The sequence below is a fragment of the Alosa pseudoharengus genome, unplaced genomic scaffold (assembly GCF_046254945.1).
Source record: "Alosa pseudoharengus isolate Yale_2024_CS ecotype anadromous, Long Island Sound unplaced genomic scaffold, YU_APseudo_1.1 YU_APseudo_1.1_scf_23, whole genome shotgun sequence".
NCBI classification, from domain to species: Eukaryota; Metazoa; Chordata; class Actinopteri; order Clupeiformes; family Clupeidae; genus Alosa; species Alosa pseudoharengus.
In genome coordinates, this window is record NW_027468685.1 from 31,781,213 (window position 1) to 31,806,951 (window position 25,739).

The 25,739-nt window shown below is 38.6% G+C and overlaps 1 protein-coding gene across 3 annotated transcripts; it reads left to right on the plus strand.

Moving 5' to 3' along the window:
* The first annotated feature begins 2,067 nt into the window (after positions 1-2,067).
* On the plus strand, positions 2,068-23,927 carry fam49al (family with sequence similarity 49 member A, like). 3 transcript variants are annotated; one of them, XM_076302383.1, is made up of 12 exons: positions 2,071-2,285; positions 5,538-5,618; positions 6,634-6,713; positions 9,589-9,710; positions 11,698-11,803; positions 15,921-16,057; positions 16,420-16,497; positions 16,743-16,859; positions 20,361-20,440; positions 20,745-20,871; positions 21,517-21,587; positions 23,503-23,927. In XM_076302383.1, exons 3-12 carry the CDS (start codon positions 6,641-6,643, stop codon positions 23,564-23,566), a joined length of 975 nt encoding a protein of 324 aa, XP_076158498.1. In that variant the 5' UTR covers positions 2,071-2,285; positions 5,538-5,618; positions 6,634-6,640; the 3' UTR covers positions 23,567-23,927. The 3 variants fall into 3 exon arrangements, with proteins under 3 accessions (XP_076158499.1, XP_076158498.1, XP_076158497.1); XM_076302384.1 differs by lacking the exon at positions 6,634-6,713 and having other exon boundaries at positions 2,068-2,285; XM_076302382.1 differs by lacking the exon at positions 5,538-5,618.
* Positions 23,928-25,739: the final 1,812 nt, after the last annotated feature.

Genomic DNA, 25,739 nt, shown 5'->3' on the forward strand with positions numbered 1-25,739 from the left:
AGCTGATGCAGTGAGAGGTGAGAGGACACAGGCCCCAGGTTGATGCAGTAAAGTGCACTTAAAAAAAACAAAAAAAAACGTTGAAGAAAAGGTAAGACCTACCTAAAAATAGGTGCACCTCCTATTTCAAGTTATACACTAATTATGGCCCAATCCCATTTCTCCATTCACCTTACCCCTCCGTGTTGCTCATTCATGTTTAGAGGTAGGGGTGTCCAGGTAGAGGGGTATAGTGAAGTGTTAAACAATGTGAATTATGAGGCTTTGCCATTATAGTGGCAAAGAGGCAAAGGAGCAGGGGTAGGGCTAAAAGTGAGAAATGGGAGCAGGCCTAACACTGCATGAGAGAGAGAGAGAGAGAGAGAGAGAGAGAGAGAGAGAGAGAGAGTATGTAGTCCTTTGCTTTGCTACAAAACTGTGTAGTCTCTATGGCCACATGATGCAGGTCAAACATAGTGCATACTGTCAGAGGTGATGCCAGGCTCTAATCTCAGAACAATATCTCTTTGCCGAACTTGAACCACATCACTCTCTCACACACACATAGGCCTACACACAGAAGCTATTCCATGTTCATTCTTACTGTCTGCAAGATTCCCGGTTAGACCAGGGTTTTCTATTGCTTCGCTGTGTTCTTTCTTTGAAAACGAGAATAAATCAATGTCAAGAGGTGAAAATCACTACAGATCGAAACATGTTGAGGCTTTTGTATATTCTTCCGCTGTATTAAAAGGAGAAGTTTCCACTAGCATAAAAGATAAAGTTTATACATTTACGTAACGGTAAATTGGCCTAATCTGTTCTGATTACATAACGTTACTGTCAACCGGGGTATTTCGGAATTTATAAACAAACCTGAAAAAAAGTAGGCTATGAGACTCTGACTGATGATTGCATACAGGAGCAAAGCACTGCACCATGTTGACAGCGGTTTACACAACGTCAGTTTCAGTTTAAAGATTAAAGATGATCTATTCTCAAAAATTGCTTCAATCATCGGAAAAGCAAACTGCTTATTCGTGAAATAAACGTTCCTTTTCTATAAAACTTTGGTCTGGCATATATTTCATGTTGTTCATTTGGTTTGTGTAGAACAGAAAATTGGTTGCTAAGGAAACCTGACGTCACACTTTAGTACCCTATAAGACCAAGCTTTATGGTAAATGACAATTAGCCCATCATTACATGTTTGGCAGTTTGGCCCAAGTGGGTCTGGCAGCAATAAAAATAACTTTGTCCCATTTTATTCAAACACCTTCAGAAATATGATCTCACTTTCTACCATTGATTTCTAAAATCTAAAATCCATCTATGGGGATTGGTTTGATCATTTGTAGTCAATAGTGTGATAACTGGCAAAATCTGTGGAATGTGAAAAAAACTTAACTTAAAATCAGATATAAAATCTTCCATATCAAGGAGTAGATATGACACTTGATGTGTCACTATCATGATAGCATCTCTAGTAGGTGTGCTAAATTTCAGAACTTTTTTACTATGTTGTTTTATAGGCTGTCATAATCTTAATGACAGAAGAATAAAGAAAATGCATAATAATATAAACGTAAGATTAATATATGAAAAGGAAGAAACACAATGGGTTCCTACTCAGCTTGGCTGCTTGGCCCCCAATAAGAAGATGTACAGCCACAATTAGGTTTGGTAAGGTAGGCTCTCTCTATTCGGTCTGTACCCAAGGATGTTAGCAAAAAGATGGAGTACTATGGACACATAAAATATCTTAAATATCATGTTGTCTTGACTAGTCTAAAAACAGAAACTGGTGGGCAAATAGTTCTTAAAATGGAGGATATGGGTATTTTTTAAGGGCATTTTTGAGGAACCAGGAAACAAAAACATGCAATCACATGCATGCATCATCCAAGTACACACACACACACACACACACACACACACACACACACACACACACACACACACACACTCACAACCTTGCTCTCAGATAAAGGAAACTGAACTGAAACTGGTGCCTGTCGAAGCTGGTTTACTGAAAATTAAACCTACACACACACCCATCCCCTATATACACGCAAACACACTCATTCCTAATACACAGCAGCTCCAAACATACCACATCCTTTTTTTTAAAAAAAGCCATGAAAAGAGAAGTGTTAAGTTGTTAAGTACAGAGTCAAAATTAACCTCGGAGTAGTCTAATGCGGCAAAAGATACTAGTTCTTTGGATTCAAACTGTCATAAATGAAAAAGGAATCTGAGAAAATCTGAGACTGAACTAAAGAAAAAGCAGAAAAAAGAAGACAAGGGTAAGAATCAGAGAGAAGGGGAGAGCACCATAGAGATCGGTGTTGGGTACATTTGAGTTTGCTTTTCATTGGGATTGGTCCAGTGAACAGGATAATTAGCTGTGGTGTGTCGAGTTGAGGTGTTTGAAGAAGACAATGATGTTTCAGCAGAACTGATATCAGATGGCTGATATTTGTTGTCAAATCTTAACAAATTTGTTTTGAAAGACATTTTTTGTCATAATGCTTCTGTCATCAAGTGTCATTCGGTTTTTGTCATAACAAGGTTAGGATTAGGATTAGTTTAGGGTTAGGGTTAGGGTTAGGATTTGGGTTAGGGTTAGAGGTTAGTATTGGGGTTAGGGTTCATGTGTCATGACAGTGTCATGTGTTCAAATGTGATTGTGATTAATGAACACAATAGTAATTCTACTTAATGTAGCAGCAGAGACATTTAGCTGTTGTGTATGCAAGAGTTAATGTTAATGTTTTGGTGTCTGTTATATTTAATAGTAGTGTATTGTCTTAAAGATAAACTCCTCTATATGTCTGGATTGTTGGGTTTCACTGCAACTGTGTAGCAGATCTCACTAAGGAGGGAATAACTGCACATACACTACCAGTCAAAAGTTTGGAGACACGTAGACATTTCCTTTCCACTCCATTGTAGACAGAATATCATTTGCATTGTTTTTTTTACTCAGGGCAGCAGTTTCCAATGTTTTCTGTTAGCCTTTTAAATGATTCCCAATACAAATTTCATGTGTTTGCCTGAAATTGCACTGTGCCTACTTACGAGGGCATTGTTCCCACCTCTTTTGGGGCCTACCATCAAATGTTTGACCTCTACAGAAAGCTAAGAACCTGTAGTATTTGTAGGAAACAGTCAGAATAACTGTGTGATGTACTTGCACAGTACCCTGGAAATCCAGAGTTCTCGCGAGAGCACAATGGAATTGTCTCTGCGAGACACTCTGGCAAAGAGCAATGATGCACGTTACTTTTACCCCAACATTCCAGGAAATCAGCTAAACTGATGAAGACAGCGCTGCAACGTTGGAGGACAGTACACATTGGTTGTAGTGTTATCCGATTGCGTCGAAGTCCGAAATAATTCAGAGTAAACATGGTCTAGTGTTATCCAATTGTGTGCAGTGAGATTTTGAAATGCATGCTTGTTGCCGCCCCTTGAGTTGGGCCATTACATTGTTCTTTGCCAGACCCTTAATCTTTCTAGATTATCAGGGTCTGGAGGCTACTGGCACAGAGTTACAGAGGCTAGAATATATTTTTTCTTTCTGCCGGATTACAAGCATATCTGAACTGACCACATTTTAGCCCCCTAGGTCACTTGATATCACTTAGAAACACAACTGAGCCCTAGCACCAGGTCTTGTGAAGCTGTGTGCAAGTCGATCAATATAGAATGAAAATATGAGTGCTTTAGATCATTATTTGCCAAGGTATGCTCATGCATAAAATGCCTGGCAACTCTCCATAGGACTTTTGGTTATCCAAAATGCATACTGACAATCAAATGCTTACTGCACATGAACCCCTTTGTGTAGCAAAGTCCTGGTCTCAAATGAAAGGTAAACTTTGAGGTTTCTTGTGGACTATTTAGATTGTATGTCAGGTGTTCTGATATAAACTACACAAAATATGGAATAATTACCAAAAAGTCTCTCTATTTATGCATTTACTTTGTTGGTTCAATGAGTGTGTATAAGATAGACTATACATCTGCACAACTAATATTGGATAATACAACATGAAGATTCAATTTCTATGGATTTCTGTGAATATTTCAAGACCCAATATACATAGAGGCATTTTGGATCAAATCTAATTGAGACATAGTAAAATTAATCTGAGAATTTAAAGCACTATACAGATTGTACATGAAAAAGTTGTCATTTTTGGATTCCCACTAAAGGTTTCAAATGGTGTATAACATTACTATGCTACACAGCAATATGGTGCATACAATTGATTTAGAATGTTGGGGGGAGGTGGGGGAGGGGGTAATTGTCCCGCCGGTGGGACACTGAGGATTAATGATATCAGATTAGTAAACAGAATGTGCCTTTGCAACATTGGATGACTGGTTGTTGATAATGGGCAATGTTAAGATCAGCCAACAGTCGAGAACCCTTTTGCAATTACTGTATGTAAGCACATAATGTAATCTGAAAACTGCTGCCCTGATTAAAAAAACATTGCAAATGACCTCAGCTGGTATTCTGTCAAAAATGGAGTGGAATGGAAATGTCTAAGTGTCTCCAAACTTTTGACTGGTAGTATATGTGTGAGAAAATCACATTTTGATCCAATGTCTCATTTGAAATTGTGAAGTATTGAGTATATGCTTTCATCTAATGTGGCTCAAATTATTTCTTAAAACAAAGGCCAAAGCTAAAAACAAAGGCTCTAGCTAAGCCAAATTCCAGATATTGCCATGACAGATTTTGCCAGACAGGCACAGGCACTTTAGATGAAAGATGAAAGACAGGCACTAATTCACATACAACCAAGAACTGACAAAACTTCTCTGAGTGACTGACATCTGAAACTGAAATCCAACAGATGAAATGTGGTTGATTTTGCTATAAAGGAACTAGGACCTTGTATCTCCGCTAGTCTTGTGTTTGTTTACCAACCTGACTTCTGCTGCAGTTCTGTAAACTTTATTTCCCTCATTTCCGCTAGGCCTCTGATGGTCTTTTGCAGGGTATAAGCTGCTGCATTGTAGTCCGACATTGTGCTTGGAATAAACCCTGCATTGTAAGCAGTTGTAGGCTACATGCTGTTAAAGCCATTCATACCGCTATGGTTTCTGGTTTGGAAAGATCTTTCTTTTAAGTCAGAATGATAATATCAGATAGTAAGTACGGATGAGTGCATTAGTTAGCATATACTGTACCACTCACTTCACTCACTGAAATCATAAGAGTGAGCCTACTCTCTGATGGTCACCTCTGCAACATGGCTAAATTCAGTTTGCACCCATCACCACATTCAGATGGGCTATCCCTTACAAACGGATAGTTTGTGGCTTTCTCTCTGACCATGCTGTACTGTAGCTTCTTCTGGTTCATTGTATTGTGTGGGTCTTTTCTTCCTGTTAAGATGTATGCTTATAGCCATAGCTTATAGTTTAGCTTCAGACACTCTCTCTCTCTGTCCATCACAAACATACACATACAAACACAGGGACAAAGAGAGAGAGAGAAGTATGCAGTTGTACTGTGTATGTCTTGTCTTCCTGCTCAGGTGTTCTGGCCATGGGGAACCTCATTAAGGTCCTTGGCAAGGATTTAGAGAACTGTCCACATTTTTTCCTGGACTTTGAAAGTAAGTCTTCGCTTGGGGTATGGCATCCTGTACTCTTGTGTGTCTTGTGTGATTGTGGCCGTGATCAGACAGACGGCAGTTTGCGGAGTGTAACACACAAAGTGCACTATGCTGTCTTTTTTTTGTTGACAATGACTGTTGAAAGGCGATAGTATGCATTGACGGAATGAAGATATAATGCAACTTTCTCACTAGATATGTTAGCAAAATTTTACTTTAATTTAATGCCAAAAGTTTTTTTTTAAAAATATTATATTTTCCACTGAGAATGAAAGGAACATCCACCATTTTTAATAAAATCATGAATGGTGTTGGACACTTTTCCACTCAGAAAAGGCACAACAGGCGCAGAAAACACAAGGTGCCCATCGTGCATTAGCAACACGCAAAACTCAATATAAAACAACAGAAAAAAGACGTCTCTCACAGCAAAAACAGTGCGCTGTCTGATCACGGCCCTTAGTGTGTTTGATGCATATTGGGAGAGCTGGTGAGTGGTGAAAAGCTTATGTTAAGGGTGTGTTGTTGGGTGTATTCAGATTGTCTGATAGATGTTGAATGCTTTTGTTTTTTTCTGGGCAATCTCTCCACTTGCCGTGGTTTCTTTACAGTGTCAACCATCTAATTCCCAAATCAAATGAATCATCAAATTGAGATGAGAAAGCATGAGAAGACAGATTTTTTTGTCTGTGGTATGCTATGTAGCAGATTTTGTGAACGTTTTAGAGAGAATCTGGTCTCTGACATGTTCAGTCTGTTTCAGCTGGAGACAAACAGTTGGAGAAGAGACCACTGTTGCTAAACCCATCACCTGAAGGAAACCTGTACTGTTGTTCCCTAACGTTCCTTCACCCAATATACACACACGCACACATATATTCCATCACCAAGTCATGGAGGCTTTTGTATGAAGAAAAGCCTCCACTCTTATCCTTTACACACACATCCTCTTGGTCCCAGATCCAAACCACATTACAATCCCTCACCCAAACCCTCTTCGATCTCTGTGTTCCAGGGGAGTGATGGGAAACCTCATGAAGGTGCTGGCTTGTGCTGAGAATGAGCATGGTCCCATAGTTTACCTTGACTTTGAACGTGAGATATCATCATCTTTGTTTTTGCTGCTTTACTCTCCACATTCTATTATTTGACTCTCATTCCCTCTCACTTCGGCCATGTCTTTATGTGCATCATATTATGTCCTGGTATTCTGCTCTCTAAATATCACATAGTTTAATATAATTGCTCATAGATTAAAATTATATATCTAATCTCAATACTGCTATGACACATAATATGCAAATTCCTCTTAAAAAAATCACCAAGCAGTGAATACATACAATTAGGTGAAAAATCTGACACCTGGGCTACACCAGGTCCGCAATTGAAGCGCTCCGTTCATGTCGCATACAAATAGTTTTAGAAAACTGGTCTAATTTTTTGAATGTACGGGCCGATATCAAGGTCTGGTGTAGCCAGTTCCATTGCAGTGGAAGCTAATGGTTTTAGCAGACGCTCCGTGAACGGAACGCTTCAGTTACGTGCCCATTGTAGCCTCCCTGTAAGAATGCCAGGCCATGTTTTGCTTTTTGCTGTCAAAAGATGAAATGATCAACACATGGGGCTCTAGTTTGAGTGTGAAAACTGCTGGCAGAAACTAAAGACTCATGCATTGCACAGTGTTGCACAAAAAACAAATGTTGAGGACAAATGCAAAGCAATAACTTTAAACTGAATGTAAAACATAAGCTTCAGTAGACTTTTTTATTCATTGCTGGAGTTTAACACAATCTGTCCAGGTGGAATAGGTCATTTAGTTTCAGCCAACAAACAAGGACCCATGGTGTGACATTTTCCATTAATTGTACCATCCTTTTGCGTACCCTCTGTATCAATCCCTGTGTCTATTTTCTATAGTGTGTGCTGTATGTTTTAACCCTTAACTTTAGTTCAACCTTTCTCTTAACAGATTCCTCCTAATGATACTTTTGTCCCACAGCACTTATCTTACCTTACACTTATCCTGTACATACTGTAGACATTTCAGTTTGAATAACTTCAGCAATGCTAAGCAGCCTCAGAGCCTTATAGTTAAGTAGTGAGACCCACGTAAAGCTTTCCAAAATGTTGTTAGTTCTGTAATCCCCCACACACATTGTAGGTCAGTGTGATATCAAAATGATATGGTTTGTTGAAATTCAAGATCAGTCTTTCTAATTGTTCACTGAACATCACATTAAACAAACACAAATCCTAACCCTAACCTCAACCTTAATAGAAATGTTTTAACAGTTTGTTTATAATCTGAGCATCTATAGATAGTCTAGGGATCTAAATGTAACCAAATGTCTTCGATTCATGTCATCTTAATAGCATGTGAGGTTACTAGAAGGAGGCTGGTCACACAGTTAAGGCAGCTTGTGTAAGCACATCAAGTATGTGTGTATCACTGAGAATGTGGCTCACAAATAGCAATTTAATGCACCTCATGATATAGTCTGCTGTATAGGATCAATTGCTTTTCTGAAGTATCTTTAGGTAGGTATGATAGTGAATGAAATCATTGAATGTGTTTTTGGACATATTTGGATTTAAAAACACTAACTATATTCAAACACATATTGTATACTGATGTTTCCTATCCAGTTATTATTTTTATATTTTTTGAATTCTAAACGTCATAAATTGCCATTACAATTAATAATTACTTACAGGACCTACAGGATGGGACCCAAGTTTAATGGATAAAGATCAACAGAACATCCCAAGGGAAAATGTATTGTCTCATTTTTTTTTCTTTCACACGAGAAGTAATTCTCTTATTGAGATCTCACCTGATACTCCTAAGAGACCTTATAGGAGAAATAAGGCGAGAAAAGAAGAAGAACAGAGTATTTTTAGATTTTCAGTTGAACTTGGACTTGGGTGAGATAAGAGGAGGGTTATATCTCAGCTGCGAAATATCCATCTGCTTGTCTCATCCCAAGTTCAATTTAAGTTAGGAGATAATTAGAGGTAATATGTGTATATTGTCAGACCAGAGCATGTTTACACTTCACTTCTAGTGTATGTGAAGTGTACACATACACATACAAATCATTACACACATTCTATTTCATTGACATGTCGCAAAGCTCAATTAAGCAAAAATTGGTTGAGGAAGTAGGCCCAGTAGCGTTTTTGTACATTTAGCAGAACATCAGGGAGGATTAATTTACAGTTTGTCAATGTTTTTTAATATGTTTCATAGAAATCTGTGTGCAGACCCTCCCATGTTCGCATGGAATGTCATTATAGTTTCTTGCGATTGTCCAATCTGTAGTCATACTTTCAAAACTCTAAATACATCTACCGCAACATCCTAGCCTGAAATTTGCTTACAGGCAAACCTGTAAGCAAATTTGAATTTACTCTGCAAATCCATCTGTAAAGGATCCCATTGACGAAATTCCCGTTATACAACATCCAGGGTCATGACCAGCAGTAAAATTAAACTTAAATTGGTGCATTAAACTCGTACCAAACCATGCAGCAAACACATATACAAAATAAAAAACAAAAACACATCTATATCTGTTTAGCACTGTCACTATCAGCGCAGCCATTGGTTGTTTTGAATGCACGTGACTGTGATTGGTTGGATCCTGGCATATGCTGTTCACGTCAAAGATGACAAACGTGATGATGTTCAGCGAACAAAGGCAAGCTACTGATCAGGCATATTAATACAAAAACACACACATTAACCTAAGGAAAATAGGTATGTCCACAAGGGTGATATTTTTGTTTCAGAAGAAAAACTAAATATGTTTGGCGAACTGTCTACTGTGTAGAACATGCTTTGTGTCCAGTTCTGACACGATACTACCGTGTTTGACTGTTCTAACTAACATTGAATGTGACTAAGGTGCCAGTCCTAGTGTACATTTGTTTTTGCCTCTAACCTTAACCTTTGACCCCCCATGCTCAGATGCCCAGCCCACAGAGGCAGAGACAGCAGTGTGGAATCAGGTGAGCGCCATTCTGGAGGAGGCCCATGGCATACTGGCAGAGCTGCAGTCCTACAATGGGGCAGGACAGGAAATACGAGAGGTAAGGGAATTAAGCTTTGATTTTGCTTACTTACAGGTCATAACTGACAGATGTTATCCTATATAATTTATGTCTACAGCTTAACCCTAGATAGGTGACTACATCATCTATTAACCCTAAGTACTGGATGATGTCTGTTCCTCTCACATACAATAAATTAATTCTGCTTTCATTACACCAGGAGAGGTTAGACAGTAAGATTACAGGAGAAGTAAGGTATTATTTAACACATCAAAATTAAGACATATTGAGCCGTTCAACAACTCATCTACTAGAGTCAAATACTAGAGAATTTTGCTGAGTATTTAATTTTGTTAAGTTAATGGAAAGTAGTCTTGAAGCTAGAACAAAAAATGTGTCCCTTCATCAGGATATTGATGATACAGAAATACTGAAATAGTGCAGAAGATATGGGATGTATTAATTGGCATGGCTAATGCAGTATACCTCTGGTGCTCGGGCCCTAATAACACTAGTCCTGACACAGCTTGCAGTTTTTCGCTAGAGGAGGAGGTTGCATGCTAACTTTAGTAGATATCTGGTGTTCCGTATGTAGGCCTTTTTAACATGACATAAACAGTAAATATTTTCACATACCATTGATATTTCTAGTTATATTTCAATCAATCCTCATATGCAAAATAGTTGTATTATTTTATTATTGTATCATTGTACTGTATATCAATATCAATATTAATTAATTTCTTAAAATCTCCTTAATTTCCATAACATCAACAATATATACCGTATATAGACACATGTAGATTTATTCCGGATGCTGCCATCGAGGTCTTTAACTCTCTAGAGGTGATGTGTGGATTGGCTTTTACCCAATTTATTATCTTTCTGGTGCATCTTGGTCATAATACTTTTGATGGGCATCCACTTCTACATAGTATAGACAGATGGGGCAGTAAACAGTATAAGACATACTGTATAGTGTAGTAGTATTAAGAAAGTGGTATGGTTTGCAGTAATGTAAATTAAATAAAAGTATGTGCAATGTATTAACAGTAATATATAAAAAACAGAATAAATATGGATAGAGCCTATTCAGGGCCTACATACATGTACAGTGTAGTAACAGTAACATCAGAGACGGTTCAAGCGGAGCTAGTAATCAAGGATCTTTGGTAACATTATAAGAGTAGTAAAGTGTATGTGCAGTATGAACAGTATAAGAGCAGCAGAATATGCCGATGTATATGTCTATGCTAGCATGCTAGCATTTTGCTAGTAATGTCCAAATATTTAATATTTCAGGATAGATTTAAGCCCTATGCCTAAATGTGGGGCTATTTTTTCCACGGACTACCATGCTCCAAAGTTGCAAACGTGTTCCCATGAAGCGTGATTTAACAGGAATTGAATGCAATATCACAAATGTTTGGTTCAAAATCGTATTGCAACTGACATAGGAACATAGGAAATGAAATCTTACCAATAAATGCACGTTTTGAGAATCCTAGCTGGAAAAGCAGTTATTTTTGGTCACAACAAACCCTGGGAAAATCCTGATGGGACTGTGTTAGTCTGCGTTAGTCTACTCCACATTATAACTGGTTATGTTTGTTTAGACAGTACTTCTTCTACAGATCTCACCAAACTTAGAGTGTGGAAATGACTAAAGGGGGACTAGGACAACTACTGTACACACATATCACAGCTAACAGGTTTTATTTCATGAGGTCTCTTATTTGTGGTTTCCTTTTTCACTGGCCATGTTTCACATGTGTTTATGGTTGGTTATGTGGTTTATTCAGTTATGCATGAGCTGTCTGTATTAGACCAAAGACTGAGAGGGATGGACAGATGAATGTGAGAAGTAAAGAGAAAAGGCTAAAAACTAACTTACGCAGAATCACATCAGCACCACATTTTTATTCCTTTTTTTACCCTCTTTCTACCACTCAGTTCTTTCTTTTGTTCCCCTTTCTTCTCTCTCAAGGATCCTTAACTTTGATCTCTTCATCTCTCTCTGTCTCAGGCCATTCAGAATCCAGGTGACTTACAGCTGCAGGAGAAGGCCTGGAATGCGGTCTGTCCTCTGGTCGCTAAACTGAAACGCTTCTATGAGTTCTCCCTCCGTCTAGGTAAGTAGAAAGCCATATTTCCCCTGCTCTTCAGCGACTTATCAGTGCAGTGTTAATATATCACAAATGACCTTCACAAGAAGTAATGCACACACACATACACACACACACACACACACACACACAGAGAGAGAGAGAGAGAGAGAGAGAGAAGCTGGTATCAGAAGTGATATTTAGTAGCAGATTAGAACAGGTAGTTCTGAGCTAACAAGAGATACCTTGCCTCACTTCCTTACTGCTGATATTTTTGTAGGTGTCACCATGACAACAGTGTCAGCTCTGTAGAAACAGCTATTGAGGCCGTTATCAAGGCCCATCTACAGTGGCCCTGAAGTGCACAACACAACAAATGGGAGACACAACAACAGTAAAACAGTAAAAATGAAACCACAACAATAAAGCAGAAGACACAACAACACTCTAAGTTTTGTTACGCAGCCTGGTCCATGATCACCAACAAGATGCGCATTCATGACAATATGACAATTTCAGTTGCACGGGAGGGTAGGGTTGCCACATCTGATTTGTGAAAATCTGGGACCCCCCCCCCCCCCCCCCCCAAAAAAAAATAAAATAAAATTAAATAAAAATAAAAAAATAAATAAATGTATTAATATATGTATATGCTTCTAATTGTATGCTGTTGAAATTGGCTATATGGTGCATTGTCACTTTAAGGTTGCTCAGTCTAAGCTTTCTCATAAAACCCTTTCACCAGCTCTTGTAAGATACAAGGCTAATCCATAAACTCTAGCCTTGTTTGCTTGTGCCACATTGATAACACAATATGAACAATACTATGCATAATATTAAGTTGTTACAAGCTGTTATAAGTTTCATATATTATCAACAATGACACCTGGAACCTGCCAGTCTATCTCTCTCTCTGGTGCGCACTCAAGATGCGTTTCCCAATTAATTAGAGTAAGTAGCGTTCAAGTTAGATGCTGCTGCATGATCATCCTTGCATGTAACACGAATTTGGTGCATTTTGACATCGTAAACATTCTCAAAGAGAGAAAAGCAGTTTCTGTTGTAGTCAAAGCAGTTGTTCTGTTGCAGTCACCCAACCGTGCTTAGAGAACCTTTAATGAACCTTCTCTGATCAGGCTATGTGAAAGCAGTGTTAAAAAAAATGGATAGTGCATTCATCCAATCAGTGAGAAACTGTGGTAACACTTTCTATGAAGGTTGTATTTATAACGCCCTATGAATGCATTCATAATGTTTTATAAGGTGTCTATAAAGCATTGTAATGCTCATTATTACCATCTATATGTATTCACAAGTTGTCATAACCAACTTCATGAGGCATTATGACAGCTAATTATGAATGATAATAATTTTAATCTAAATAATGAATTATAAATATGTCAAGATCTGCCTACTCACTTGTCAGTTTTATGATGCATCATAACCACTTTGCTTTGCTAAATGTGTATAGTGATGCATAAAGAGTTTTGACTTCTACTGTAGTCCTATATATCTATAGCTATAAGTATATGTAATACATTTATAATAAGTTATACATCTCCCTATAGCACACAATTATAAACAGCTATGGAATATCATAAGTGTTATTTGTCAGTTCTAAGTAAAGTGACAAGAATATGACCCTATTATCCTACAATGAAATGAGAGCCTGGACAGTAAAGACAAAAGGAATGCATTTAGTTCACTTTATATTCATTTAAACCAAAGGTCTATTTTAATCTTTCATAATGTCCCAAGATAGATTTCAGTGGCATTGTGAGTTTTATTCCAATAATAACCACCACCACAAAATATAGGACCATGCAGTGCCACTTTTTTGGCCTGTCTCATTGTGTTTGTGTAATGTGCTCAGAGCATTGATAATCAGTCTGATTATGTGTGTTGGTTTAAATGAAAATAAAGTTAACTAAATGCATTCCTTTTGTCTTTACTGTCCAGGCTCTCATTTCATTGTGACTCATTTTGTTTATAATAACCTTATATCTATTTATAACAACACCTCATTTGCTCTACTTAACATAGTGATTTATAATATTGTGCATATGGGGTTAAGATGCTAGACTCGGTACTTAGTTCATTGCACCACTCAGTGAACTTATATCTGTTAATAATAGGGTCATATTCTTGTCACTTTACTTAGAGCTGACAAATAACACTTATGATATTCCATAGCTGTTTATAATTGTGTGCTGTACGGAGATGTATAAATTATTATAACTTTATTACATATACTTATAGCTATAGATATAAATAGGACTACAGTAGAAATCAAGACTCTTTATGCATCACTATACATTTAGCAAAGCAAAGTAGTTATGATGCATCATAAAACTGACAAGTGAGTAGGCAGATCTTGACATATTTATAATGCATTATTCAGATTAAAATTATAAGCATTCATAATTAGCTGTCATAATGCATCATGAAGTTGGTTATGACGACTTGTGAATACATATAGATGGTAATAATGAGCATTACAATGCTTTATAGACACCTTATAAAACATTATAAATGCATTCATAGGGCGTTATAAATACAACCTTCATAGAAAGTGTTACCGAAACGGTTTCTACAGCAGATAAATTAATGTTGTGTTCTCTATGGTTGGTGTTTCAGTTTTTCATTGTGTTTTTCATTGAGTTTTTCAAATACACTCAACATTAACAGATGGGGTGTCATTCTAAAATGACATCATCAATCTCTAATCACCTGTCTCAGGGGATTTTTTCACAGTAACTTTTCGTCTAAGCTTCCTCCAATGTACGTGACCTTTAAATTAAACATATAACGAGATGCATGCTTTAAGGAAGGCATAAGATGGATTTAAAACATGCTTACAGCTATGTATAGGTTACTTTCTATAAGTGCATCTGACTATGTCTCAGAAACGAAAGTGCAACAGTGTCTTATTTATCAACCAATAATCGAACTATTAAACTAATTATGGAATGCACCACACCGTTTGTTACATTACCTTCTATACGATGAAGGCTATCATCATTTATATGGAGAAATAATAGTGACAGACAGACAGAAACAAAGTAACTTGGAAACGTACAATCAACCCATGCAAAAAAGAAACTAGGCCTAGATTAAAGAAATTAGGGAATGCCTTGTTTAGTTTTTACTAAATGAATGCTATATAGTCTATTAGCAATACATTTTTCATTAACCTGAACATTAGTAATAAAGTGAAAGATCACTGCTCATCTGTCGGTCAGTCGGCAGACCACAGACCAGACAGGCAGAGGGATCTACTGTACTACGTGCAGATTCAAAGTAAAAACCTTTTTTGCACAGACTAGAGTGTGCGGATTTTTCTTATATTTTTTATGAAGATGAATATAAAAATAAGGAAGACATGAGAACTTAGGAGAGGATAGGCAGGGGGCCTTCCAAAGAAGGCAGGGAAAGAAGAGAGAGTGAAAGTGAGCCAAATAACAGGTCCTGGTAAATGTTCTACACATAGGCTAATAATAAAATAATGTGGCCTGTTTAGGTGTGTTGAGAGTTGTTCACCTATACCAAATCTCACTCCAAGCTTAATTAAAAAGTTGGCAGATATACAGAGGAGAGGAGAACAATATGATGCAATAAAGGTTGTGGTAGAAGTAAGGGCAAGAATTTAAAATTAGTTTCACCCCGGATCACAATCACATATCAAATATTTTAGAGTGTTAGGCCATTGCAGTGCTAAAGGTACACTATGTAAGATTTTCACCTTTACGAAGCCAATTTGATGGTAAACGAACTTATAATAGGCAAATTGTTCACCTAGCATAATTACAGTATACAGCAGAGGTGTAGCGACTCGCTACCGAGAAAACCAGCCATGCAACTTCAAGAACGGCCATTGTGAAACATTACCTTGTCAGTAAATATAGCTCTTTGGAGTTTTTGCCTGTTGTTAATCCTTCACCTCCACAACAAAAGCATTGTCATTGTGTACAGGGGGGATAAATCACGAGAAGTTTGCTATTTACAACAGGAGAATAAAATATAAATATATTGCGACTCTAGAGGGAGCTCTACAGTCGCCCAAAATACCTAAACCTGCATAGTGTACCTTTAAAGCAGTGACTTGATAACTGAGGCTGTTTCTTCTGTTTCATGGTTCACACAGAGAATGCGTTACGCAGCCTGTTGGAGGCACTCACAAGTCCACCATATGCCCCTATGCAGCATCTAGAGCGGGAGCAGGCACTGGCAAAGCAGTTCGCCGAGATCCTCCATTTCACTCTCAGCTTTGATGAGCTCAAGGTGAGCAGAAAAAACACACATATAGACTTAGCATGCACACAACAGACAACAGAGCCAGAAGACTACAGGAAAGAGGAGGATAGTATAGAAAATATCAAAATACATACACACACATCCAGTTGAGTGATTTTCAAATTAGTGGATCTTTCTTTCGGCACAAAGAAAGAATCATCTAAAGCTTGAATCAGGTAGTCAAAGATCAGACTGATTAGTAGACAGGACCACTGAATCGCTTTAGCCAAAGTTGGTGAAGATGACATTGTTACGCACATCCTATCAATAAAACTTTCATCTCAAAACTCATAGAGGATAACAGTTTTAGTTGTGAAAAAAAAGTTTACATTTTTAAATGCCTCTTACAGATGACAAATCCTGCCATTCAGAATGACTTCAGCTACTACAGGAGGACCATCAGTAGGAACCGACTAAACAATCAACAGGTGTGCTGAGTAATTGGCATAGAATAACAGAGATCTAATCTGATGGGGACTGCAGAAAACCCTAACCCTGACAGATGTGTCTTTGTGATAAGCATGTTGAGAACAATGATAATATTATGATGACTAGCTCATACAGTTCATACAGCTTTGGTCCTCATTAAGCAGTGCAAGCCTAAGATCTAATGTGTGAATTCTATACTAACATGTGAGTTGATCTTGCAATTATTGTTATAAATGTCTGACAGCTGGAGGCTGAGAATGAGGTGAACAATGAGATGGCCAATCGAATGTCCCTGTTTTATGCTGAAGCTACACCCATGCTGAAGACGCTGAGCAATGCCACAACCAAGTTTGTGTCGGAGGTGAGATTGAGTCTCCTGTTAGACTCAGACATCCTGATACTTGGTGCACTTGGCGCAGAGTCTGCTCCCACGTCTTAATGCTATCATGAAGGATTATGCTCCCCCTCAGTTGCTGTGTTCCTCCAATGAATGTCAGGCAGTACCGTATACACACAGCAATCTAGATTATTCTCATTTACAGTGCACCCGGAAAGTTTTCTACATTTTGTTATGTTTCAGACTCTTACAGCCTACAGAAGGACAACCATCAGTGCAGCACTCCACCAATCAGGCCTTTATGTTAAAGTTGCCAGACGGAAGCCATTTTTTGCCGGGAGTTTGCCAAAAAGCACCTGAACGACTCTCAGACCATGAGAAGCAAACTCCTTGGGTCTGATGAAACGAAGATTGAACTATTTGGCCACAATTCAACGGCATGTGTGGTAGAAACCAGGCACTGAGCTGCATTGATGGTTGTCATTCTGTAAGGGTTCTCCCATGTTATCATTCATAGTGATCATTGGATCCTTGGTTACCTGTCTGACCAAGGCCCTTCGTCCTGGATTACTCAGTTTGGCTGAGAGGCCAGATCTAGGAAGACTGTTGGTTTTTCCAAACTTTTCCATTTGAGAATGTTGGAGGCTACCGTGCTCTGGGCACTTTCAATGCTGCAGAAATTTTTTTGTATCCTTCCCCAGATCTGTGTCTTGACACAATCTTGTCTCGCAGGTCTATGGACAATTCTCTCAACCTCCTGGCTTGGTTTTCACTATGACATAGTGTACACCATCAATTGTGAGACCTTATATAGACAGATGTGTGCCTCTCCTAATAATGTCCAATAAATTCATGTAGGGACAGGCGGACTCCAATCAAGTTCTAGAAGCATCATCTCAAGGACCATTGATATAAGTAGGATGCACCAGAGTGCATTATGCAGTTCACAGCGAGTCTGTTTTCTTAACACCTTGAGTGTCAAAAACGCAATATTGCATTTTTTGGCTTTTTTCTTAAATTACGAAAATAGACACTCTAACACACCTTATGTGTAATTTTGGGAACTCTTATGATGAATAGAACTGAAATAGATGACGATCGAAAACTCATGAAAACGCACAATCTGAACATTTTATCATAACTCAGCTTTTGATGGTTGCCGCTTTGGGTCGAATGTGTGACGCATGCACGTCAGGTCAAAACCAGGCCATTTATTTTTGTGGGTTTATCACTAGGTGGCAGTCTCGCTAGGTATCGCTAGGTCACTTCCCGGAAACTTTACAGGCAACACTTCTCAGGTGCTGAAGGGGAAAATGAAAAAGTTGAAGAAAAAGATATTGCAGCAGGTGCGTTTTCGCCTGACAACGCTGGATGAGTCCACCTTTCTACTGATGATTTATCTTACACAAGTCCTTTGACCCAGAAATGTAAGTGTCAGAAGAGTGACAGGCTCAAACAGCGCATATTTCATAAAAGACTCTATATCTTAGCCTGACGAGCCAGACCCACATCAAGATGTAGGGTCTGGGAACTTTGGCAGTGGTCAATCTGAGGGGCGGGATAAACAGTTGTCTTTCAAATTTCCTCTGCACGCAATAGGATAGCGCTTCAACTCATGAGTCCCATACATTTCCCACCAGTGGAGCTAGTTGGCTAGTTGATCAAACTTTTGCCAATTTTAAAAAAGCTTAACTCGAGTCGCGATTCAATGACCGCTGTTCGCCAGCAGCAGCATCCATCTTCTTTGTTTTCAAGTAGCAGGAAATTCACGTGGAACCGTCGCCGACTCTATACACGATGTGATTGGCCTGATAGAAGTTTCATTTCACAAGCCAACGGAGAGTTGCTAGACTACCCTGGCTGCAAATTACATTTGCTGCTGCTAGGGTGTGTCTAGATTTCTAGGCTAGCTATATCTCCATTTCTAGGAAAAAAACAGGGATTTTGATGAAAACTAGCCACTGTTTAGCTTGGGATTGCTCAGGAACAGAGGCATGTAAAATAAACGGTTTGTACCCACTGAGAGCTTAAAGTCTCACCATTCAAACGAGCCATAGAATGTGTCCATAGCTATAACATAGAATACGCTGTGGCTCTACAAAAATCTTCAACAATGATCTAGATTGCTGGTACTCTGGGCCAAAGCTTCCGAAAACAGCCAGATATCACTGATCCAAAACCGCATATCGACGTCTGTGTACTACACCTTGGCGACATTGCAACTCTTACTACTTTATTACTGCTATATAAATAATGTTGACTTGACTTATACATTCTCGTTCTCAGGATATGAAATACCGGTAATCGTGCAAGTGTAGAACTGATCAGGTAGTGTCGTAAAATGTCGTAAAACACGTAAAGCTTCTGCGCATGCGCAAAATTATGCGCATGCGCAGAACTGATCTGATAGGCGTTACGGATCAGGAACTGATACTGACTCAATTTACTTCTCATACATTCCCGTACTGTCACAATGCATTTCCCTGTTGAATCTTGGTGTCCATGGACTTCAATGGGGCTGCTTTGAACAGTTTTTTTCAGTGCTTCGAAACTAGTCGGTCAATGGGTAAATGCTGCGATTATGTCCCGCCCACGGACACTCAGTGTCTCTGGGGGTGAATGGAGGAGTGGGCTGGCCTGGACTCCGGACTTCTGCGTGATGATTGGAGGGTTTGTCGAAAGACTGCATCTCCTTTTGATTGACAGCGATTTTGTAGTATAAAAAGTCACTGAAGTTATTCAAGCTCAGTGCCAGCGTGGATTTTACACCTGATTCATTTTCTTGAAAAGAAGCGTAAGGCAGAATTTATGTATAAATAAATGGACAATTTGTATGATGTAGGCCAAAAATGAGCTTCCCCTCTTTGAAAGACCAGCAGCCACCACTGGTATAATATGATTATCACTTGGAGGAGACCTGTAGATAACTAACGTTAGCATAGTTAGCTAACAGCCACTAACGTGCTAGCATCGTCACATCAGAAAAGCATGGAGCTGTGAACACAAGTGTAACATTTATTCACCATACATTAATAAAGTCATGGAAACGGAATGTCACTTTGGTACTCTATTGCAAGCATCATAACAAAGGGTATGAATACTTGTGTAAAGGGATATGTCAATCTTTTTTATTTTATTTTTTATAAATTTACAAAACAGTTTAAACACCCTTTTTGTGGATTATTGTAGTATTTTGTGTAGCCAAAATGTGGAAAACTTGAAAGGGTCTGAAAACTTTCCGGGTGCAATGTATTGTTTTCTCAATGATGGAATGAGCTATCAAGTACTACCAGAGCAGGAGTATCCCTGCCTATCTTCAAAAGTAGAAGACCCAAGTCTTCTGAGAGTAACTCCCCTAACACATCTCCTAGACACATCTAACAGACACACCTAACATAGTGGGACGGTGGTAGTGTGTAGTGCCTAATGAGCCGGGCTAGCATACAGCCAGAAAAAAAGTTGTGGGTTAGATTTTAGAGGTTATCAATACAATGGTCACAGTATACTGTGTACTTTTTGTTTCAGAACAAGACACTGCCCATTGAAGACACAACAGATTGCCTGAGCACTATGGCATGTGTGTGTCGTGTCATGTTGGAGACTCCGTGCGTATTTCCACCCACTTTTTCCTTCTCTTTGGTGTATATCCTCGCTATCAAATTGTGGAGCTACAATGCCCCACATGCTGATGAATGTAATCTGTACTGTATATCAGAGCATACAACAACAGGTCTAAAAGCTCATTTTAAAAGAATCCAGCATCCATTCATTGTCTATCACTAATGTACTCCCCCCACCAAGTCTATTCAAAAAGTAATCTGACAGTGTGCTTAGAACAATGCTAGTATCATGTACTAACATGTGTGCTCTACTGTTTGTTATGGATTGTGTATGTGTGTGTGTGTGTAGTGAGTATCGATGCCGCTTTACCAACACAGACACCATGCTCTTCTGCATGCGGGTTATGGTGGGCGTCATCATTCTTTATGACCACGTCCATCCAGTGGGCGCCTTCGCTAAGACCTCCAAGATTGATGTAAGAGATACCTCCTTCTTAAATATATATATATATATATATACATGCAGAGTATCAATGTTGGTTTTCTTGCACATTTGAATATGTGTGTCTTCAAATCAAAACTACAGTATGAAGTACACAAGTAAAGAGTGCAAATGAATCTCCTGTTTTTAGACTCCTTGCTAAAACATTTGCATAATACGGCCTTAAACCCCTGGGTGCTTGTGTTAGTCATTAATATGATCTTGAGACATCTGGGCGGGTTTCCCAAAAACTGTCCTTATGGTACGAGCTTTCTGTACAAGTGATTCTATGAATGTTAAATTTAATTTATTAATTTCTACACACTTGTCCCACTTAAGCATGTAGTGTCAACATGTGCTCCTTGCTTTAATCTAGTACTCACCTGGCTGTGTAGTGTGTATACACTGCTGAAACTAGGTGATAGGATTTTTGTGAAACATTCTAAAACTGTAAGATGATTAAAATAGCTTCTATAAAAACAACATTGGCTTACTATACTTCTGAAGGATATACAACTCTGTTCCCACTGACTTTTGTTACAGGGTTACGTTGTGATGAAGTGTTTAACTTAAGAACAGCAAAAGACATGGCTATCAAAACTGAAATCTCTTTGCAAATGTAAATGAACTTTCTCTGCAGATGAAGGGCTGCATCAAGGTGTTGAAAGAGCAGCCTTCAAATAGTGTAGAGGGCCTGCTTAACGCACTGAGGTAACTTCATGTTTTTATGTATGTGGATAAACTATACTGTATATGGTTTAAATTGTGAAACTGCATTGTATAAGGATTCAAATGCATAAAAAGTGACCCTTTAAGACTGTCTTTGTTATGTAAAGTTGGTCAAGCAACTTTTAGGAAAAGTATGTCAATTTGGATTTGTGCACACTTTTTGCTTTTTCCAAAAGTCATCATTCTCATCCAAGTGGAAGCCAAAATCCTGTCTGCTTAAAGGATTTGTAGTAGTAGCCTATGAATACCAATTTATCTCGACTTCTAAATTTGCGGGCAGAAAATTTGATCTGGAGTCGTTCCATTGAGAAGTTTGTATAAATATGAATAAGTTGCGTTTGGGCCACTCTAATGGTTCGGCTGGACTTTATACAATGATGGACAGATGAGCAACAGCATAGCAGTCATCTATGTCACCTGAGCGCACTTGAGATGATTATGTTCACAACAAAACTGCTACCGTTTGAGAAGTGAGATGATTAGATTCCGCTATCACGTAATTATCACGATTAAGGCATGACATCCTCAAATGTTGTATAGGCAGGGCAAATTCAGGCTGGCTTTCAGGCTAAGCTGAAACACACATTCAGCAAATAGTTATTGTGTGCACATCCCACCTTCTGGCAGGTGCAGGACAAAAGAAAACTTACTCAATTGAAAAAAATATAATGTCTGCAACACTGCTTTTGACTCCCATATATTTAATGCACAACAGGCAACGTTTCGACCCTGCTGCAGGGATGGATTACTGCAAGGGCCTACCGGGCCCAGGCCCAGGGGCCCAAGGGGTCAGGGGGCCCTGAAGCCCAAGCCTTTGCATGGAATCATTGCCTCAATATCAACAAATCAGGATGTAGGATGTGAATCTGATTGAATTTAGTATTGGCCATCCCCAAAATGCACCAGAATACAGGAAATCACATCAAACAAATTAAACATTTTCTGGGGGAGGACCCCCAACCCCCCCCCCCCCCTCCCACATATACGACAATAAGTGGGGGGCCCTTAATACATCTGGGCCCAGGGGCCCGAAAGTTCATAATCCGCCCCTGCTGGGTCATCATCAGGCAAAAGAAAATTGCCAGGCTTGCCATACAGCCTACAGTCAATAGACCTCTGAAGTTCACCTACAGAAAGGACCCAAAGCTGCCATCTTTGCCCTTATAAAGAGATCCAGATATACCTGTATGGGCAAAGATGGTACCCTGATCTCCTTAAATAAGCAAAGAAGGGGGCTTTAGGTTCGTTTTTGTAGGCAGACATCAGAGGTCTATTCAATTGTGAATAATTGGAACATCCATAGGAACTTCCCGTCTTTGCCAAACAGCCCTACTCAGACATAAACAAGAATTAAAGAATTAACTTAATTATGGAAGTCAAAAACTGATAAGCTATAGTTAAGCCAAGAGGTGTGTAATATGCACAAGACAACAATATAGTAACAACAGGTAGGCTTAGAGATTGTGTTATAGCCTACCATCCACAATTTGGCTAGCCTATACTAAAACATGCTGTCATTGTTGAGGTCGTATACCCCTAACTTATCTAATGTGCAGGCTGCTGGTGACAGGGCTAGCTTTCTCCTTCTCTCTCCCTCCCACTCATACCCTAGGCAGTCTCACACACTCAATAAAGACAAACTGTGTTACAGTGAAATTTCTCGATGTAATGTTCTAAAATACAATTAAATAAAAGGGGAGTCTTGTTACATAGGCTATGGTTATTTGACACACTAATGTAGAAAATAGTGGCCCACCCTACTTCACACAACTCAACACAAATAGTGTGGCCTCGCCACTGATGCTGTAAGTGTAATATAATAGAAAAACTTTGGGTATTGACCACAGGTTAAAGGTTTGTGCAGTACAGTTGCTTAACCATGTGATTCTCCCAACAGGTATACAACACGACATTTAAATGATGACAGCACCTCAAAACAAATCCGAGCTCTGCTCCAATGAGAGAGGATGAAGACAGCTGGGTGTTAGGAAGAGAGAAAAATTGAGACGACATATGAAGGAAGAAGAAAAAGATAGAAATGCTGGAATATGCTACTTGTGGGTGACCCAACCTCTGAAAACTGTTTGTTTACAAGCGTGAAAACATAAAACCCATCTCAATATCAATAACCTGGAAAAAAGTAAAAAGTATATATATTGTCAAGCGTTCATCATCATGCCTCTCATTTTGTATAACAAACAAGGAGAAAAAAGAATGTAAAAAATACTAATGTCCAAAAGCAGACACAAAGTGATCCAGAAGAAAATAAATAGAATTATCTAACTATATGCCTCTGGTTAGGAGTAAAGGTTTTGAAATCAATTTCCATCTCACTGCAAGAATTCTTGAAAGTAAGACATGATGAGTTGAGTTCAGATCATCTTGCCCTTTAGATTTCATCTCCTGATACAAACACTTCCTCCATGTTACGGATGACCTTGTGACCTCTGGGATCTGCAGAGTTCGGTTATGGTTTTCTAAAGCATACCAGCTTGTCATGCTAGATCTTAGACAAAGAAAAGCATAATCATCTTTAATGAAGTTAAATTTGTGTTGCTGTTTTATTGCTGTAACCTTCTCAAAAGAGCACATTACAGAATTAGTGAAGACTTTGTATTAGAGATTCTCATAAGTCCTGAACGGCAGTCTATCCCCTACAAAAATAATAAATAAAACAAAAATGGTAAATCTAGCAGCAGCTAGGTGTATTTTAAATCAAAAGGTTAAACTAGTCTGACACATTATATAATTTAAAGTCATTACTATGTGAACACCTGCCTATGGCTGATGCATATCCTGAGTCTCATGGCTGAGTCTGCAGCACCTCCACCTGGCTTCATCACTGTGTGCTGCTGAGGTTGAGTCAACTTTCTTTCCGTCAACCTATGCAGTTGCACACATAAACACAAATGTCTGTGAAAACCATGAACTATATGGGGGGAAAAACACTTCACCAACATCTACATCTGTCAGCTTTAGCCATAGAACTGTGAATGGAAAGAATGGAAGGAGTCATCTACTGAAGAGGATATGCTCATCACTCTCTCTCTTTCACACACACACACACACACACACACACACACACACACACACACACACACACACACACACACACACACACATATACAGTGGGGAGAATAAGTATTTGAACCCATGCTAAAGTTGACTAAAAAGAGGAATATAAAATAATCTGTTAGAAATTGATCTTAATGCCTTAATTAATTAAAAAAAAAGATTAAAAATCCAACCCGAACACCAATTTTAGTGAATGAAGAATGTATCGTAAATAAATAAATGTTCTTCCTTAAAATACAGGGGTAATAAGTATTCAACCCCTAAATTCCCATAGAGGCAGGCAGATTTTTCATTTTTAAAGGCCACTTATTTAGTCTATTAGCTGGTTTGTGCTTATAGTGCTGCAGAGATATCAACCTGAATTAGCATGCTAAATTACTAGCCACAGCCCGCCAGGTGTTATAATACGAGTTTCGGCCATGGGAGGCGGTATGCGGGCAACATAACTGCCAGCCAAACTGCAATACACGAATAACTCGCACGGCTTGTGGATGTACTTGAACCAGAGTATACACCTGTCGGGCTGTGGCTAGTAATTTAGCATGCTAATTCAGGTTGATATCTCTGCAGCACTATACCTTGTCATTTTTTTAATGACATCATCGCCCTTATTTCTTCTCATTCTTTTGATGCGTGTAGCTCAATTTTCTTTGGATATTTTTACCTTAATTCTTACACATGGCACCTTTAAAAATAAAAAATCTGCCTGCCTCTATGGGAATTTAACATAGGGGTCAAATACTTATTACCCCTGTATTTTAAGGAAGAACATGTATTTATTTATTTACGATACATTCTTCATTCACTAAAATTGGTGTTCTTAAAGGTTGGATTTGTACTCATTTTTTTAATTTAGGCATTAAGATCAATTTCTAACAGATTATTTTATATTCCTCTTTTTAGTCAACTTTAGCATGGGTTCAAATACTTATTCTCCCCACTGTATATATATATACGCACCCATACACATGCAGAAGGTTGTGTAACATTTTGGTGTAAATAAGGGAGAGCTCTGAGAAATCAGGCAACTAAGGAATTTCCATCAGGCAAATAAGAGGT